The sequence below is a fragment of the Notamacropus eugenii genome, chromosome X, assembly GCF_028372415.1.
Source record: "Notamacropus eugenii isolate mMacEug1 chromosome X, mMacEug1.pri_v2, whole genome shotgun sequence".
NCBI lineage: Eukaryota > Metazoa > Chordata > Mammalia > Diprotodontia > Macropodidae > Notamacropus > Notamacropus eugenii.
The window spans coordinates 89,238,005-89,257,635 of NC_092879.1; the positions used below are offsets into that span (position 1 = coordinate 89,238,005).

General features: G+C 35.8%; 1 protein-coding gene across 7 annotated transcripts in view; it reads left to right on the top strand.

Moving 5' to 3' along the window:
• Positions 1-19,631, top strand: part of DIAPH2 (diaphanous related formin 2) — a 1,011,052-nt gene that overhangs the window by 240,056 nt on the left and 751,365 nt on the right. For all 7 annotated transcript variants that reach the window (XM_072625718.1, XM_072625715.1, XM_072625716.1 and 4 more), the window contains 3 exons: positions 15,318-15,392; positions 15,470-15,539; positions 19,295-19,431. In XM_072625718.1, coding sequence (XP_072481819.1) covers positions 15,318-15,392; positions 15,470-15,539; positions 19,295-19,431 — 282 coding nt within the window. The remainder of the gene's footprint in view (positions 1-15,317; positions 15,393-15,469; positions 15,540-19,294; positions 19,432-19,631) is intronic.

Here is a 19,631-nt window from a genome sequence, read left to right on the forward strand (position 1 = left end):
ATGGGCTGTGGGAGGAGAGCTTCTAGAGGTATGTCTTTCTACTCCATCTTGGCTCCACCATCTTGGCTCTGCCCCCCAATATACTTTTCTTTACATGATCTCAGGTGCCTTATAACTCACAGAATTCCTTATGGAAATCTTATTTTTTAAATCCATTTAAAAACAAAAGTGAATCAAAGGAAACTTCTTAAATGGTTATGCAAAAATTTTGTGGGGTTTTTTGTCAGTAGTACGTACAATGTAACCAACAAATCTGCATCTTTCTAACCCCAATTCTAGTCCTCTAAGTTTTTCAATTTTCAAGTTGTTTTTATATCAGCATCACCTGGAGAAAATACTGTATCTGATTCTCTAGTCTTTGGACAAAGAGTTGAACTCTTGTGAACCAAAGTAACAGAAAATGAAAAGTGTCTTTCCCTTTGTAGACTTTTGAAGTTTGAATATTTCTGTTGATTTTTTTGGATAAATAACTTTCCTGACACTTTTATTAAGTGTTTTAGTCAGATTAATCAGGATAAATTATCTCCTTAAAACAATAACAAAATCCATGAAAGTTTATAAAAACTTTCTTGTTTAAAACATTCATATATGTGTGAAAATATTTTGTAGTCATTCTTTTTGCTTGGAATATGAATGACAAATCATTCTCAGCTTAGTATAGTGGTAAGGGCACTGGATGTGGAGGTAGACTTAGTTTGGAGTAATGGTTTTGTCACTTCTCAGTTGTGATTTCAGTGCTAAATCCACGTTATCTTTAAAAGACAACAGCAAAATCCAGTAGCTCATAATGAGCTCTGTCATATCAGCAATAATGTGACTTGTCCAAAAACAAATACATTGAAAAGTAACATCAGTTTTTACAGGTAAATTTTGTGAGAGATCAAGCAATAATTAATCCCTATGCTCATGAAAGAAAGCCTTTGGTAACTGAGTCACTCAGGGTTTTCATTGTATTACAGTTTTCAAAGTTATTGAATGTGTCCGAAAAGACATAGATAGCAACAGGACTAAGTGGTGATTTTCTAGAGGGAAAATTGCTACAGCCTTTGAATCAGTAATTAATATTGTAGAAAGAAAGCTCTCTTCTATAGCTCCATGGGACACAGGTATTAATTCTGCTTTTATTAGAAAGAAATCAGATAGCCAAACAATGAGGTAGTATCAGAAATTTTTTACGAAAGCAGTGTTTAGACCACTGCTTTGGTCAGCAACCATTTAATGTTATGGCCCATGCCAACTACTGAATCTTTGTCTATAACATGGGAAGGTAATTGACATTCATAATCAACATTGTGGGTCTTCAAGGAAAAGATTAAATCATGTATAGACCACCCTTTTCAAGAAAGGTTAAGGTGAAGGTGATATGATGGATTAGGTACAGCCAACCAGCTGAATTCTCCCAACATTCTTTTTTAAGCAACATTAAAATAACACTTCAAATTAAATTTTGGAACAGATGAACCAACAAACGGTTGGGGTGAAACATTTTTCTGATCTAAGAAAACTTAAGAGGTCATCAGGAGAAGTCTATGTCCTCTCAGAGGCCTCTTCTGGAGCTCACGCATGCAGTGGCAGTTATACTGACCACAGCAGCATCTTCAGGATCTCTTTGTCCAGAGATGGCAAGGAGATTGGACAACTGGTCAGAAAGTGATTGTAGCGAACCTTTGCTGGCACTGAGTGCAGCTGGAACTTATAGGCAATTCTTTTCCTCATATGAAGTTCTGGCTCAGAGTTCCATGGAGGAGAGAAGTTTAGGAGTTAGTCACAAGGGAGCAGGGACCCTGCTTACAGTTCTAAGGCAAAGAGAACACTAGTGCTTGTAGCTGTAGGGGAACAGAGGCCCTTCCTGGGTTAAGACTAGAGCACAGACCAAGAGAGCAATGACTGCACCTCTTCCAGCACCACACCACCTTACAAAGGAGATGGTCCCAAGATGTCCCTAGAACTAGCTCTGAAAAAACAGCATGAAAAAGCCTGATGCTTGGGAAATGCCACCCCACACCCAGGTGAGTAGAGTCCAACTTTAACGTAAAGTTCGAAGTGAAGAAATAGGCTGGAAAAATGAGCAAACAACAGAAAAAATTTTGATCATTAAAAGCTACTAGGTGGTAGGGAAGATGACATTAACTCAGAAGAAGACAACACAGTGAAAACAGTTACCCCAAAAAAAGCTTCAAAGGAAAATGCTAATTGGAACCAAACCCAACAAGAATTCCTGGAAGATTCAACAAAAGAGATAAGAGTGGTAGAGAAAAATTGGAAAAAGAAATGAGTGATGCAAGAAAATTATGGAAAGAGAATTAGTACATTGGTAAAAGAGAAAAAAATACTGTAGAAAATAATACCCTAAAAATCAGAATTGGCCTAATGGTAGAAGAGGCACAAATATCCACTGAAGAGAACTCCTTAAAAGCTGCAATGGCCAAATGAAAATGGAAGTACTCTAACCCTGAATGCTCATTGAAGAAAATAATTTCTTAAAATTACAGTTGTGCATATGGAAGTTGATAATTCCATGAGACATGAAGAAAAATAAAACGAAGTCAAAATCATGAAAAAAATAGAAGAAAATGTAAAATATTTTATTATAAAACAACTGACCTGGTAAATCAGAGAGAGCTAATTTAAGAATTATTGAATTACTTGAAATCCATGATCAAAGAAAGAGCCTAAACATCATATTTCAAGAAATTATCAAGGAAAAGTACCTTGATATCCTAGAACCATAAGATAAAATGTGTGTGTGTGTGTGTTTGTGTTTGTCCTTTGTTGCCAAAGAAGACCACGCCATCAGAGAGATGATGGCATGATTTGCACTTGACTTTGTTTTGAGTGAGGGAGGGTTGTACAGGTCACCAGCCTCACTTCTCCTCCAGAACCATCTGAATCCAGTGACCAGATATTCATCAGGATGACTGGAGATGACCCAGGATGAGGCGGTTGGGGTTAAATGATTTGCCCAAGGTCACACAGCTAGTGAGTGCCAAGTGTCTGAGGTGAGATTTGAACTCAGGTCCCCCTGACTCCTGCACTAGTGCTCTATCCACTGTATCACCTAGCTGCCCCATAGGGTAAGATAGAAATTAAAAGAATCCAACAATCATTTCATGAAAGAGATCCCAAAATGAAAATTCTCAGGAAGATTGTAGTCAAATTCCAGAGCACTCAGGTCAAAGAGAAAATATTTCAAGCAGCCAGAAACAAACAATTTGAATGATGTGGAGCCACAGTCAGAATCACATAAGATTTAGTAGTTTCCACATTAAAGGAGTGGAGGACTTGAGATATGCTATTCTAGAGAGTGAAAGATCTAGGATTACTACCAAGAATCACCTCCCCAACAAAACTGAGTGCATTCCTTCAGAGGCAAAATGAATATTTAGTTAGATAGAGGACTTTCAAGTGTTCCTGATGCAAAGACCAGAGCTAAATACAAAATTTGACATTGAAACATAAGACTGGAGAGGCATAAAAAGGTAAACATAAAAGAATAATGATAAGATACTCAATAAAGCTAAAATGATTACATTCCTGTATGGGAAGATGATATATGTAAATCCCAGGATTTTTATTATTATCATTAGGGCAGTTAAAAGGAGTTTACATAGATATAGGGTATGAATGTGAATCAATTATGTTAGAATGATTAGCACCCCCTCCCCCTGAAATGAAGGGTTAAGAAAGAGGGATGCACTGAGAAGGGAGAAGAGAGAGACAGAATGGGGAATATTTTCTCATGTAAAATAGGCATGCAAGGAAGAGCTTTCACAATGGAATTGGTTCAAAAACAGAAGAAAGTGAAGTAAAAAAGGCAGGGATAACAGTCTTGATATCAGACAAAGGAAAGGCAGAGTAGATCTACTTAAAAGAGATAATCAGGGAAACTACATTTTACTAAAAAGTACCTTAGCAATGAAGTAATACCAGAAATTTTTACAGCAAGTTTCTTTGATAAAGGCCTCGTATTTCAAATGTATACTGAGTTTAGAATTGAGGCAAGCTTATAAAAATAATACCATTCCTCAGTTGATAAATGGTCAAAGAATATAAACAGACAGTTTTCAGAAGAAGATATTGAAGCTATCTATAGTTATATGAAAAATAATTTAAATCACTATTGATTAGAGAAATAAAAAGTAAAAGAATTCTGAGATACTATCTCATACCTATCAGAAATGACAAATGCTGGATGAGGGGGAAAATTGGTACACTAATGAACTTCTGTTGGAGTGGTAGACTGATCCCACCATTCTGGAGAACAATTTAGAACTATGCCCAAAGGGCTATAAAACTGTACATACTCTTTGACTCAGCAATGCCACTACTAGATCCATATCCTAAAGAGATAAAAAAAGAAAAGGACCTACATGTACAAAAATATTTATAGCAGTTCTTTTTATGGTGGCAAAGAATTGGAAATTGAAGGGATGCTCAAAATTTAAAAAGAAAAGAATGCTAAAAAGAAATAATATAATAATAAAGAAAGAAAGATTGGATAACTTATGGCACACTTAGAGGTACATAAAAATGCTGTCCAAGGAAAAGGCTGATTCAAAAGGAATAAAATTGTCCAGGTAGAGTAACTTCTTGAGGACAGGTAACTTTAATTTTTGTTTTTGTATTCTCAAGCATGAAGCAATGTCCCTGACATATGGAAAGCATTTGAGGCTTTTTTGTTCATTCTTTGCGAGCCAGTAAGTGAAAATTGTGCTATGTTATCAAATATACATAGCACTCAGGAAGGAAACCCCCAATTTTCTCTAGTTACTCTTGGTGGAAAGAGATGAGTCTGATTTGGCATTAAGATATTAGTGTTAAAGTATAAAAATCAGGAAAGTAACAAATTCTTTGACTACTAAATGCTTAGTAGATATTGAGAAATATACTATATACAATTCTATCTAGAATTCATAGTCTTCTCAGTTTCACATCAAGTTTATCTGGTTGTAATGATCTCCTCTACCTTTTTCTGGGTGATTAAATATAGTATGTTATGCGTAGCTCTAATGGTCTTTTATTCTTCTGCCACCACCCAAGTGATTATACTGAAATCTTATATCTTACTGGGCTTGATTCCTCCATGCTGCAATTGAACAGTAGTTTTCTGCCAATTATCATTACAGTGCCATATTGATTTTTTCCCCTCATTTGTGCTGTGAAAATTCAAGCTGAATTTGTCTTATATTTTTCCTGTATTTTGGGACTGTGATTGGTTGCTCTTAATGTTTGAGTTGTTTTTATTTACTAAGGGACTTTCTCTTTTTTTCTTGCTGATATTTTTAAAAATTAATTAATTTATTTTTAGGTTCCATAAGATTTTGAGTTCCAAATTTTCTCTCCATCTCTCCCCTCCCCCCACCCCAAGACATCGGGCATTCTGATTACCCCTTCCCCCAATCTTCCCTCCCTTCTAATACACCCCTCCTTTCCCTTATCCCCATCTCCTCTATTTTCCTGTAGGGCAAGATATATTTCTATACCCCATTACCTGAATTTCTTATTTCCCAGTTGCATGTAAAAACGATTTTTAACTATCGTTTTTAAAACTTTGAGTTCCAGCTTCTCTCACTTCCTCCATCCCCACCCATCCTCACTGAGAAGACAAGCAATTCAATATAGGTTATACATGTGTACTTATGCAAAAGACTTCCGTAAAAGTCATGTTGTGAAAGAATAACTATATTTCCCTCCATCCTATCCTACCCTCCCCCATTTATTCTATTCTCTCTTTTGACCTTGTCCCTCCTCAAAAGTGTTTACTTCTAAACACTTTTTTCTTGTCCCTCCTCCCATTTGCTCTCCGTATCATCCCCTTTACACCCCACTTATCCCTTTCTCCCCTACTTTCCTGTAGTGTAAGATGGATTTTCATAGCAAATTGAGTGTGCATGTTATTCCCTCCTTAAGTCAAATGTGATGACAGTAAGCTTCACTTTTTCCCTCTCACCTCCCCCCTTTTCCCCTTCATTGAAAAAGCTTTTTCTTGCCTCTTTTATCGAGATAATTTGCCCCATTCCATTTCTTTCTTTCTCCTTCCAATATATTTGCCTCTTACCCCTTAATTTTATTTTTTTTAGATATCATCCCTTCATATTGAACTCATCCTGTGCCCTCTGTCTATATGTATATAATCCCTTCAACTCCCAAAATACTGAGAAAAGTCTCAGGAGTTACTAATATTATCTTTCCATGTAGGAATGTAAACAGTTTAACTTTAGTAAATCCCTTATGATTTCTCTTTCCTGTTTAACTTATCATGCTTCTCTTGATTCTTATGTTTGAAAGAGAGACTTTCTATTCACTTCTGGTCTTTTCATCAAGAATACTTGAAAGTCCTGTATTTTACGGAATGACAATTTTTTCTCCTGAAATATTATACCCGGTTTTGCTGGGCTTAATTGGGATTCTTGGTTTTAATCCTAGTTTCTTTGACTTCTGTAATATCATATTCTAAGCCCTTCGATCCCTTAATGTAGAAGCTGCTAGGTCTTTTATTCTCCTGATTGTATTTCCATAGTACTTGAATTGTTTCTTTCTGGCTGCTTGCAGTATTTTCTCCTTGATTTGGGAACTATGGAATTTGGCTACAATATTCCTAGGAGTTTTTCTTTTCGGCTGTCTTTCAGTAGATGATTGGTGGATTCTTTCAATATTTATTTTACCCTCTGTTTCTAGAATATCAGGGCAGTTTTCCTTGACAATTTCATGAAAGATGATGTCTAGGTTCTTTTTTTTTTATCATGGCTTTCACATAGTCTCATAATTTTTAAATTGTCTCTCCTGGATCTGTTTTCCAGGTCATTTGTTTTTCCAATAAGATATTTCACTTTGTCTGCTATTTTTTCATTCCTTTGATTTTATTTTATAATTTCTTGATTTTTCATAAAGTCATTAGCTTCCATCTGCTGCATTCTGATCAGTAAGGAATTATTTTCTTCAGTGAGCTTTTGGATTTCCTTTTCAATCTGGCCAATTCTGGTTTTTTAGGGCATTTCTTTCCTTATTGGTTTTTTGAATCTCTTTTGCCATTTGGGTTAGTCTATTTTTTTAATGTTTATTTATTTATTTTTAGTTTTCAACTTTCATTTCCACAAAATTTGAGTTCCAAATTTTCTCCGTCTCTTCCCTCCTCCTGCCCCTTAATGTCTTGCATTCTGACTGTCCCTTTCCTCAATAAACCCTCCCTTCTATCACACCCCTCCCTTCCCGTATCCCCTTCTTCTCTCTTTTCTTGTAGGGCAAGATAGGTTTCCATACCCCATTACCTGTATTTCTTATTTCCAAGTCGTATGCAAAAACAATTCTTAACATTCATTCCTAATACTTTGAATTACAATTTTTCTCCCTTTTGCCCTCCCCACCCATCCCCACTGAGAAGACAGGCAATTCTGTATAGGCTGTGTAAGTGTAGTTTTGCAGAAGACTTACATAATAGTCATGTTGTGTAAGACTAACTATATTTCCCTCCATCCTATCCTGCCCCCCATGTATTCTATTCTCTCTTTTGACCTTGTACCTCCCCCCAAATATTTACTTCTGATTACTCCCTTCTCCCATTTGCCCTCCCTTATATCCTTCCCCTCACCCCACTTGTCCCCTTCTTCCCTACCCTTCTCTAGTGCAAGATTACTTTCATATCAAACTGAGTGAACATGTCATTCCCTCAACCCAAATGTGAAGAGAGTAAGCTTCCCTTTTCCCCTCTCACATTCTCCCTTTTCTCCTCCACTGAAGAAGCTTTTTCTTGCCTCCTTGGTGGGTGATAATTTACCCCATTCAATTTCTTCCTTTTTCCTCCCAATATATTCTTCTTTCATCTCTCAATTTTATTTTATATTTTTTGGGTATTATGCCTTCTTATTCAGCTCACCCTGTGTTCTCTCTCTCTCTCTCTCTCTCTCTCTCTCTCTCTCTCTCTCTCTGTGTAATCCCTCCAACTACCTAAATACTGAGAAAAGTCACAATTGTTACAAGTATTATCTTTCCATTGAGGAATGTAAACAGTTCAACTTTAGAAAGTCCTTTGTGTTTTCTCTTTCCTGTTTACCTTTTCATGCTTCTCTTGATTCTTGTGTTTGAAAGTCAAATTTTCAATTAAGTTCTGACCTTTTCATCAAGAATGCTTGAAAGTCCTCTATATCATTAAATTTTCCCTGGAAGTATTATACTCAGTTTTGCTGGGTAGGTGATTCTTGGTTTTAATCCCAGTTCCTTTGACTTCTGAAATATCATATTCCAAGCCCTTCAGTCCCTTAGTGTAGAAGCTGCCAGATCCTGTGTTTTCCTGATTGTATTTCCACAATACTCAAACTTTTTCTTTCTGGCTACTTGGAGTATTTTCTCCGTGACCTGGGAACTCTGGAATTTGGCTACGTTATTCCTAGGAGTTTCTCTTTTTGGATCTCTTTCAGGAGGTGATTGGTGGATTCTTTCGGTATTTATCTAACCCTCTGGTTCTAGAATATCAGGGCAGTTTTTCTTGATAATTTCATGAAAGATGATATCTGTACCCTCTTTTTGATCATGGTTTTCAGGTAGTTCCATAATTTTTAAATTGTCTCTCCTGAATTTGTTTTCTCGGTCAGTTTTTTTCTCAAAGAGATATTTCACATTGTCTTCTCTTTTTTCATTTTTTTGGTTTTGTGTTATAATTCCTTGGTTTCTCATAAAGTCATTAGCTTCTGTCTGCTCCCCTGTTATTTTTTGAGCTATTTTCTTCAGTGAACTTTTTGAATCTCCTTTTCCATTTGACTAATTCTGCTTTTTAAAGCATTCTTCTCCTCATTGGCTTTTTGGGCCTCTTTTTCCATTTGTGTTAGTCTGTTTTTTAACATGTTGTTTTCTTCAGCATTTTTGGGTCTCCTTTAGCAAGCAGTTGACTGATTTTTCATGATTTTCTTGCATCACTCTCATTTTTCTTCCCAGTTTTTGCTCTTCTTCTCTTACTTGATTTTCAAAATCCTTTTTGAGGTCTTCCAGGGCCTAAGACCAATTCATATTTTTCTCGGAGGCTTTTTGATGGAGGTGCTTTGACTTTGTTTTCTTCTGTTTGCATGCTTAGGTCATCCTTGTCACTAAAGTAAGGTTCTGTAGTCTGATTCTTTTTCCGTGTTTGCTCATTTCCCTAGCCATTTACTCAACTTTTGGTCTCTTTTTCAAGGTAGTTCTCTGCTTCCAATGGGAGTGTGGCATGTACTGTCATCCACTTGATTCCCCCCTCAATCTGTGGGCCTAGAATTTCAGAAACAGTTGCTGTCTCTGCCCCTGCTGCTGCTGTGGGTTCCTCCTCCCCTTTTCACCTCTGATGCTCTGAGGCTGGACTCGGACCACTCCACTCTCCCTCACTGGTCCCACAGGCTTTTTCCACTGACCTTCCAATTTGTTTTGGTGTTTGGGGGTCCTGATGTCTGGAAATCACCACAGGTGTGAGAGATTTAATCTCTCCAAGGCCTACTCAGGTCCCGTGTATGCCTGAGTGGCCCACGCTGTATTGCGCCCTGCCCTCTTTTTGGTGGGTTAGACACTTCCTGGGGAACTTCCGGGCTGTCTTGAACTGGAGTTTTGCTTTACTCCATCATTCTGTAGATTCTGCAGCTCCAAAATTTGTTTCCAGTCATTTTTTACAGGTATTTGTCTGTGCTTGTGGGCAGCGCTCTAGAAAGTGCTTGCTGCTACTCTGCCATCTTGGTTTCATCCCCCTTTCCTGTTGCTTGGTGAAGGTTTTATGTCTCCACTTAGAACTTAACCTGTGCTTTCATTAGATTTGAATTAGATACTGCTAATTTTTGTGGCCTGCAAAAGGAATTTGTACTTAGATCTCTAGAATAGAAATTCTAAATATTTACCCTACTGTAATTTGATCTTTATCCTGTTGTATTTGTGAACTTAAAATATTAAGGTCTTGAAAGCAAAGTGCAAATTGTCCTCTCAGTGTTTATCTTCACAGATTAGCAAATTTAGTTCAACAGGCATTTATCAAGCTCTTACTTCTCTTGTGTTGTACTAAACTTTGTGTGTAACACAATATGTCCTGAAGGTGCTTCCTGTCTGCTAGGATGGACTAAATGATTATACACATTCAACACATATTTATCGCATTTTATTGTTATAATTTGTCTTTACATCACCTAAATTTCTTGAAATAGCCTTTGCCCCTCATACACTCATAGAGCTGTTTACTTGTTTGAAAAAAGTACAATAAAAAGATTTTTAGAAGGAAAAAATGTTAAGCAAAGCAGTCATATCAGCTGAGTCTAACATACTTGGCATTCCATACCTATAAGTTTTCCACTTGGAAAAAAAGAAAGGAGGAAGGTGTATTTTCAGATCTGTTCTTTGAGGCTTAGCTTGATCATTGTAATTTAACAGCATTTTAATTGTTATATTCTCAGTGTTCTTTGTATTTACAATGTTTTAATCTTTGAGGTTATTGTTTTCCTGGTTGTGCTTATTTTAATTTTATCAATTCATATAAATCCTCCCATGTTTTTGAGTTCTTCATACTGATTTTTTATTCTAGTTCATTTTAGTTATCTTACATTATTGTATCACAGTTGGCTTAGCTATTCCTCAGTTGATAGGTATATACTTTTGTTCCAGTTCTTTCCTGTCACAAAAAATTTTGCTGTGAATAAAATACTTTGGTGTGTACTGGCCTTTTATTTCTGTTCTTGACTTCATTGGGGTATAGGCCAGCAGAAGGATCTCTGGGGCAAAAAGTGTGGATATTTTAATCTCTTTCTAAGCACAGTTCCAGTTTGTTTTCCAGAGTGATTGTACCAGTTTGAAACTTTACCAGGTTAATTAGTGTGTCTGTCATTCCATAAAAATCACTCCAAAATTGACTATTCTTATTTTGTTATCATTGTTATTTTACTGTGTGTGAAATTTAATCTTGGAGTGCTTTTGATTTGTACAAGGACTAGTTTTTCCATATGATTGATAATATACATTTCTTTTAAGATCTCTTTGTTCATATCCTTTGATTACCTATCTATTGAGGAATGGCTTTTGGTCTCAATTATTTCTGTGATATATATATATATATATGTATGTATACACACACACACTTTTGGTCTCAATTATTTCTGTGATATATATATATATATGTATGTATACACACACACATATATATATGATATTAGACTCTAAATATCAGATATTTGATATAAAGATCTCCCCAATTTACTGCTTGCCTGTTTATTCTAATTATGTTAATTTTTTGCTGCAAAATATTTCAATCTCAAGTAATCTGAATGAATTTTTTTTATCTTACATGAATTGAACAAATATTTGAGTACCTACTATGTGCCAGGCTCTGAGCTAGTCAGCTTAAAAGATTAAAATATAAATAGGTTATTGCTCTTGCATTTAAAGAGCTGATGTTTTTGAAGTTTTCTGTTATTACGCAACAGAAGACGTTTGGTAGGATGTGAAAGTGGAAGTTACCTAGACCTGCAGAACTAGTTGACAGAATTGGTCTGGATTCCTCTGTAGGTTCCTTGGCTATATCATTCTTGTTTGAGTAGGTCAGTGTTAGGTGTGATGTATCTAAACTGACCAGAATTCATCTTCCCAAGTTTAAATCTGGCCTCAGACATTTACTAGCTGTGTGCCCCTGGGTAAGTCACTTCACCCTGTTTGCTTCAGTTTCCTCATCTTTAAAATGAGCTGGAGAAGGAAATGGCACAGCACCCCAGTATCTTGATCGAGAAAACCCCATGGCTGAAACAATTGAACAACAACAATGATGACTTGACTAGTATTCCTTAGGTGTCCCTGTCTTTGGTGTATGTGCTTATTATTGACCTCTTGCTTAGTGGAACAAAATTCACAATCATGACAATTGTGTAAATGAAACAAGTGAAGCAAGAAAATCTCTAGTGAACTAACTCTTGCTCTTTACTTGTACCTTTTCTTGTCCTCTTTTTCTCCTTCAAGTTCCATTTTTGGTTCCACTAATGGTTCTAATACCAATCTTGCTTTAGATCTATTTCTCCCTCCACTTATGCTTTCAAACCTACCCATGGCCCCAGTTTCATCTATGCTTTTTGGTCTCATCCCACTATCTTGTCTAATTAAGCGTAGCCTACTTACCAGAGGAAGAAATATCTCAAGTACCTTGTGCTAAATCTTATTCATGGTGGGTAATCACTGATTCATTCAACAAGCTTTTGCTAAGCACTTTCTGTGTACCTGGCACTGTGTTAAACCCTGAAGATGCAAAGACAATAGATCAAATGACCTTTGCCCCTTAGGACCTTACATTTGATCTGAAGAGATATATATATCATATACGCAAGTACATTCTATGTCATTCTTTCTGTCTTTCCCCTTCTGTATCTTTTTGTGTATATCCATAGTGTTCCCATTTTGCTTATTATTTGATTTTGAAAAGATCATTTTATTCAATAGGACAACGTATTGTCTTATAGGCCCTTTTACAAGGTATTGTCTGTCCATAAATCTGAATCATTCAGGATTTATCATTCTTTGGAAGAGATGACACAAATAACTCTGTTCAGTTATCCTCTGATAATAAACATGGGGATGGAGCATTAAATGTGGAGATGTATATTCACTAAAAAGATTTTGATGGAAGAGATCTGGGTGCAGAGATTGGATCACAGTTGGATTCTCTGTGGATGTTGAAGCCCTCAAGGTGCTTCTGTTTATTAATAACATTGCGCTACTTACATTAGCTCCAGAACATGATAGAGCCTCTTCAAAGAGAGCTGGAGTTACTCAGGAGGTTTTCCTATCCACCTACATGAGAATGGCTAAGTGAATGAAAAATACTTGTTTCCCTTTTTCAACATATATCTATTTGGATGAACACCCCATGAAGATTGTTTTACAGTACCTCCATCTGCCATAGAGGGATCATGATGTGGTCCCAGAGATGAACAAGAGGAGGAAAGCAGACTGGATTGCTTTCCAAAAATTGCAGAGATCTTTTACTGATTCCATGTTTCCTATGAAAACAAAGGCCCATCTTATCAATACTAACATTTTATTACTATTATGATATGGCAGTGAGAACTGCATCACCACTAACTCTGAAGAACTAAAAGCAAATATAATACAGAGAGCGATGGAGAGGCACATGGTGGATGTAACAAGGCTGCAACATAGAACCACCGAGGAATTCCAAAGAGGAAAAGATGTTGTCAAAAAATCGTATATTAGAAAAAGAAGGTGGCCTGGTCAGATGATGATAACCATAGTGCTTTGATGGTACCATGGTGATACTGGGATATAGTAAGCAATGTCTCCTTAATGTTGGGTAAATACCCTGTGTGAAACTTTTGAGAGAGCATGTGCAGGACTTGACTAGGATTGGAAGGCAGAGATTCAAAGACTGATTGTGTGTGTCTGTGTATGTGTTCATATGTATATGTCATACCAACCTGGGACTTCATTGCTACCTACAACAGGGATCTTTCAGTTCAGTGATTCGACCAAACTTACACCGTCATTCTTTGTTAAAGGTATAACTTGAGCCCAGGTAATGCTGATGCCAAGACCTGGCCTCTGTCCATTCTGCTATGCTTCTCACATGTTCAAATGGATCCACGATCTCGTTTATTTGGGAGTTCCCTCCATGATGTCACCTACTAAAATTGCTTCAATTTATTTTTTTTTCAGCTGATAAAAATTTCTTTTTTCTTATTCTCCCACTTTCCACTGAAAAAGAAAGAAAAACAAAGTCCATTTAACAAATATGTAACCAAAACAAATTCCTACATTGGCCATGTCTAAAAATATTTCTTGTTGTATACCCTGAGTCCATCACCTCTTCGTTAGGAAATAGGGAGCATAATTTATCCCTGGTCTTCTGAAATCATGAATACTCATTGTCTTCATCAGGGTTCTTAAATCTTTCAAAGTTTTCTATCTTTACAGTAGATGTCATTTTTTTGGTCCATTAGGTGTGGTACCTACCAATCTACTCCTCCATCATAGGGGCAGCTAGGTGGTGCAGTGGATAGAGCACCAGTGCAGGAGTCAGGAGGACCTGAGTTCAAATCTCACCTCAGACACTTGGCACTCACTAGCTGTGTGACCTTGGGCAAATCATTTAACCCCAATTGCCTCATCCTGGGTCATCTTCAGTGATCCTGATGAATATCTGGTCACTGGTTTCAGATGGCTCTGGAGGAGAAGTGAGGCTGATGACCTGCACAGCCCTCCCTTACTCAAAACAAAGTCAAGTGCAAGTCATGTCATTATTTTTCTGATGGCATGGTCTTCTTTGACAACAAAGGACGAACACACACACACACTCCTCCCTCAAGTTTTCTGACTCAGAACCCAGGTGGAGGATTGGGGAGTAGGAGATTCAGTTCAATAATGAGTCATAATGTGCAAGAAGCAGGCAGGGGGTATCAAAAAGGAATGAATACAGACATGATCTAAAAAACAAACAAACATGGTGACATTTAGGAATATCCAAAAGGGGAATGGGCTTCACTGGGCACTAGAAGGTTCCCCTTCAATAGATTGTTCAAGAAAAGGGTTACATGATCCTCCACAAAGCATGTTTTCGATGTGATTTTTGAATGTATGGGATGCACTCGATGCTCTTTGGTTCCTACCAGCTATTCCATTCTGTGTTCCCATGATCATCAGAGTTGGCAAAACAAAATGTCTTATTTCCTAAAAGTCTCTATTTCCTTATTTTGGTTGGGCAATGAAGAGAATCTTAAAATGTAAAAAGTCCTAAAATTTAACCTTGCAGCAACTTCTTTAGCATAGTTTAGAACAAATTAAAGGAGTAGTATTGGTTAATACTAAATATTTCATAAAATGAATCATTTTTTACCTGTACCATCCTTTAGAAGGAATTCTAAACATATGTTTGTGGAGATTTCATTTATTTTTAAAAGTATTACTCCTTAACTACTTTCACATGTTTATCTCTTCTTATTGTTTCCCACATGATACCCTTTATACCCTTTTACGTATTCATCCAGCTCTCTTGGGATCATTTTCATGTGAATATTTTTCTAGTATCATGATTTTCCAGTGCCTTTTGTAACATAATTTTCAAATTTTTCAAAGTGATATAATTTCAGTTTTAAAACCCTTACTTAGCTATGTGTTTGAAAAAAAAATAAGGCACTCTCTTGGAACTTTTAAATTGAGAATATTTTAGATTTATTAATCTATAAAATATCTTTAAACTTAATATAAAACAAAGGTGGAAAAATATTCAAACGTAATTCAGCATCCTATCACTTAAAATCCTGACTTTATTTCGAGTTGTTATTTCTATAGGAGATTGCTTACTGTTTGGTTTTTCTGTCTTTCAGCTGGGTTAACAACTTTGGCCATGAAGGTCTTGGAGTCTTGTTGGATCTATTAGAGAAACTTCTGGATAAAAAACAGTAAGAGAACAATTTTTTTAAAATTATCAATGGAGCATTTTTTAAAAAGCAGTATAAAGTATTTTTTTTATATTTAGGCAAGAAAGTATTGACAAGAAGAATCAGCATAAGCTTATTCAGTGCCTGAAAGCCTTTATGAATAACAAGGTAAGATAAATTGACATCTGCCATTGTCTCTCTTGATATGTCTTCCGTAAAACATTTTGATACACAACAGTATGTCCATATATAGTCACCTTATAAAAAGGTCCTGTGTACTGTGCTTCATTGCAAATTTAATTTTTTAAAGTTATACTTTGGCTAAAATGAAATTAATATTTCATTTTTAAAGGACGTATGTTACCAAGTGGCATACATAAATCGATCTATACTCCTGTCATTTTAGATAATCCTTTTTATAGTAATGAGTTAATATTTGTGGAAAAATAATATGAATAGCCAGTAATAATTCTAGACCCTGATTTTTGTTTATGAGTTCATGAGGTGAGGAGGAGAGGTAGAGGATGGGGAGAAGCAAATCAGAGTTTATGGATCCTTATATTTTCTGTTGGCTCATTTGTCAGTACCATTGCTGCTTTAATACTTCCCTGTTTCAGATGTTAAATTGATGGCCGTGAGTTAATGGTCCTTTCTAGAAGATTTGGGGAGGAAGGAGCTGGAGTGAGTGGTGATTGCATGTGTATGTCCAATACAAATTACATTTTCATTGCTTAATGGATTTAAAGGAAATATTTGTCTTTTTAAAAATAGTCTAGACTTTTAGTAGTTTGAAAGAGAAATATAATTTGTTTCTTTTTCCACAGTCCATTTTCAAGTTATTGGGTTGGAAACTATTTGCTCTCTATGCCTATAGGTGAAATATCATTGACTAATTCATTTAATTACTTAATTCCCTTCAGATGGTGTTTTAATAATCTCAAAATACTTAATAGAAATAAATAATTTTAGTGGTAACAATGAACTTGCCAAGTGTGAAATATAACTATTAATAACTAATGCAATAAGATAGTCCATTTAAATAATCTGTAAGCAGTGTTCATAAAAAGCAAAGATTTTTTTTCAGAAGTATTAAGCCCACTCTGCCAACAAAGACAATTGCAAAGAAATGAGAAATCCCAACTGAGCACAGAGTTTTGCTACTGATCAGTTACTAATGGACCTTTCATAATCCTCTTCCTAATAGCCTTTTCTAGGAGGCCTGCCATGATTCCTAAACAGTTTACTCAACTCTACTGTATGTTTTGGTGCAGTCATGTCTAAATCCATGATGAAACACCATTCTGTGTATATTTGGGTGCCCTTGTTCCTGCATGTTCAGTCGGTCGTCGATTACTTTTAAAATACATTCTTCTTGGCCCGGGGAAGTCTGTTTTCCATTACTTCTACTGATTGTTGCCAAACTCTCTACTCTTTCGGCTTCCCAGATAGTTTTAATCAATAAAAGTTATTCTTATCAGAAAATTAGTGCTATGTCCTTTTCAGGAATTTTTTTCCCAGCTTAAAATATTACATTGGCATATGACTTTTTCTTGCAGTTTGAACATTTTGCAGAAACATCCCTTTGTCTGAGGAGATGCCAAGTGAAGTTCATTTGAAGTTGAGACATTCTAATGTTTTCCCAGTTACTATGTGCTCAGTTAATCAATCAGTTTTGTTTTAGCTCAAATGCTCAAATATTCAAATTGATCTTTTAGATCTTTGGTGCAGATATTCCTTCAGTGGTACAGTGTTCAACCCATCCATGCCTGTCTTTCCTGTGTCTCTTGTCCCTGTGCTTCACTAAGTTCATGCCAAAGGCAGAATGCTATCATGGATAGAGAACTAGTCATCTTACTTTCAGGAAGACATGGATTCAATTCCTGCTTCAGACACAGATTACTCATGTGACACTGGGCAAGTCACTCAGCTTCTCAGTGCCTCAGGCAGCCCTCTAAGGCAAATGTTGGCTAGAACTGATAGAGGGCATTTCCTCATTGGGAATTCCCTATACCGATGAAATTTCAGATCTGGCTCAAAATATGTTTAAAAAATGCTTTTCATTTAGCCAGGACCTATTGTGATGATACTCTAAGAAACTGCTTGTATTTTCTTAATTATGCCATGTTATGATTTATATTGTAATGTGAAGTTATAGTTTTTAAATCAACAATTTACATAACACCTTTTTGGATTATCCTTATACTGTTGAAAGAATAAATCATTGGAATATTAAATGATTTTCTTTCTGAATTGCAGTTTTCTTTAAAACACTTATTTTAACTTCAGTAACTGTCAGTGACTCATTCATTTTGACCTGTATTTTTCAGCCTGCATTTCCCCCTTTATTGTGCCTTCTCTCTTGCTACTTGCCTCCTCCATTTCCTTTTTTTACTTTCTGTGTTTCCTTACTTGAAATGATCTGTATATAAAGTCATTGCTGAATACTGTTGTGCTTAGATTTGTCCCTAGTAAAGGTTAGACTGATGATAATTGGGCTTCCCTAAGTGTGTCACATTGGGCTTCACAGACCAACACTGTTCCTCTTTGTGGAACAGAGTTTTTTAAAAATTGCATCTTCAATCTTATGACAACCATACTTTTGGAAAATCTTCTTGAAAAAATATACATATACAGTTATGCCTAAGAAATGAAGGAAAATGGTATCCTGCCTTACTTAGCCTTGTCAGCTGTGGTACTTGGGAAACTCCAGGAGTTATTTCCTTGCATTTCGTAGTTTTTAGCATAGTACAGAATTATGGGAAGACGCATGCACCTTATCGCTTCTTTGGCTATTACATGCTATATAAAACAGCCTTTTGGTTTCTTTTTTAATATTTTTTTTATTATGAACTTACCATTCCTCAACAAGCATCAACGTTTCTGTACATAAAGACATAAAGAGGATGGCATATGAAACCATGAATATACCTCGTACAAAAATTATTTTTTGTGATTGAAATTTAACGTGATAGTTCTAATACTGTTCTTCTTGTCTATGGCTCCTTCTGAAAGTTCTTCTGTTCTTTTCTGTGTATGTTTGAATGTTTCATTGATTCTCATTTCTTTTTTCTATACATAGCTCTCACTGCACCCCACTCTCCCAGTGTTATGATGTGAATTGTTCTCCTGGTTCTGCTTACTTCACTCTGTTATCCCAGTCTTCTCAGGTTTCTTTAAATCTTTGCTTTTTGTTATGTCTTATAGTAAAACAATATTTCATTACATTCATATGCCATAATTTATTTAGTCATTCCCCAATTAGTGAACATCTACATATTACATTTTCAACATTTTACTGTTTCTTACTGATGATTTTAACTTTAAATTCCAGATATCCACTGGTATACTCAATGACATGAATAGAATGACTTCTAAAAATTCTTATCAATATACATCTGCCTTATTAGTTCTTTGAGCAAAGAATACTACTTGGTCTCATATAGCTCCAAATTATTTTTGATTATTAGAACAATCTAATGGAGATTGTACCTGAATGGTAATGGCAGAAGATGTGGTCTTTCAAATGAAAATAATAATAGATTCCAGGAGATAGCATGGCTTGGTGGAATCAGTAAGACCTGAGTTCAAATCCTGACTCAGATATTTACTAGTTGTGACCCTGTGCAAGTCACTCAGCTATTCTGTGCTTCAATGTCCTCATATGTGTTCTCTAAGGATCCCTTCTAGATCTAAAGCTCTGATCCTGTGAACTATTTGGATAAAAGAGCATAATTATTTCAAAATTCCCTTTCAGAGGTATCATGTGGGCATTGGTGAAAAGCAGTAGGTTTACTTTTTTTTTTGTTTATATAAAAATATATGAAATATTTTTATATAAAAATGATGAGTGCTCTATAAAAATGATGAATGCTCACTGATCTATATATCTTCTAATTATTGTTATTTTTCTCCTTTTTTAATAGTTTGGGTTGCAAAGAATTCTAGGTGATGAAAGAAGTCTTTTATTGCTAGCAAGGGCAATTGACCCCAGACAGCCCAGTATGATGACAGAAATAGTAAAAATACTTTCTGCTATTTGCATTGTTGGAGAAGATAACATGTGAGTAATATTGCATTATGTTTCCTTCTCAGAAGAAAAACCTTGCAAAATTAATTAAAACTATGTTTTTCTATTTTGTAAAAGATTTGAGTTGAAAACACTGCAAAACTTTAGGGAATTTGTGGCTAACATTTATCTCACCTATTTTATATTTTAGCACTTATCTTTTCTTTGTTAGTAGAATGTTAAAGATCATATCT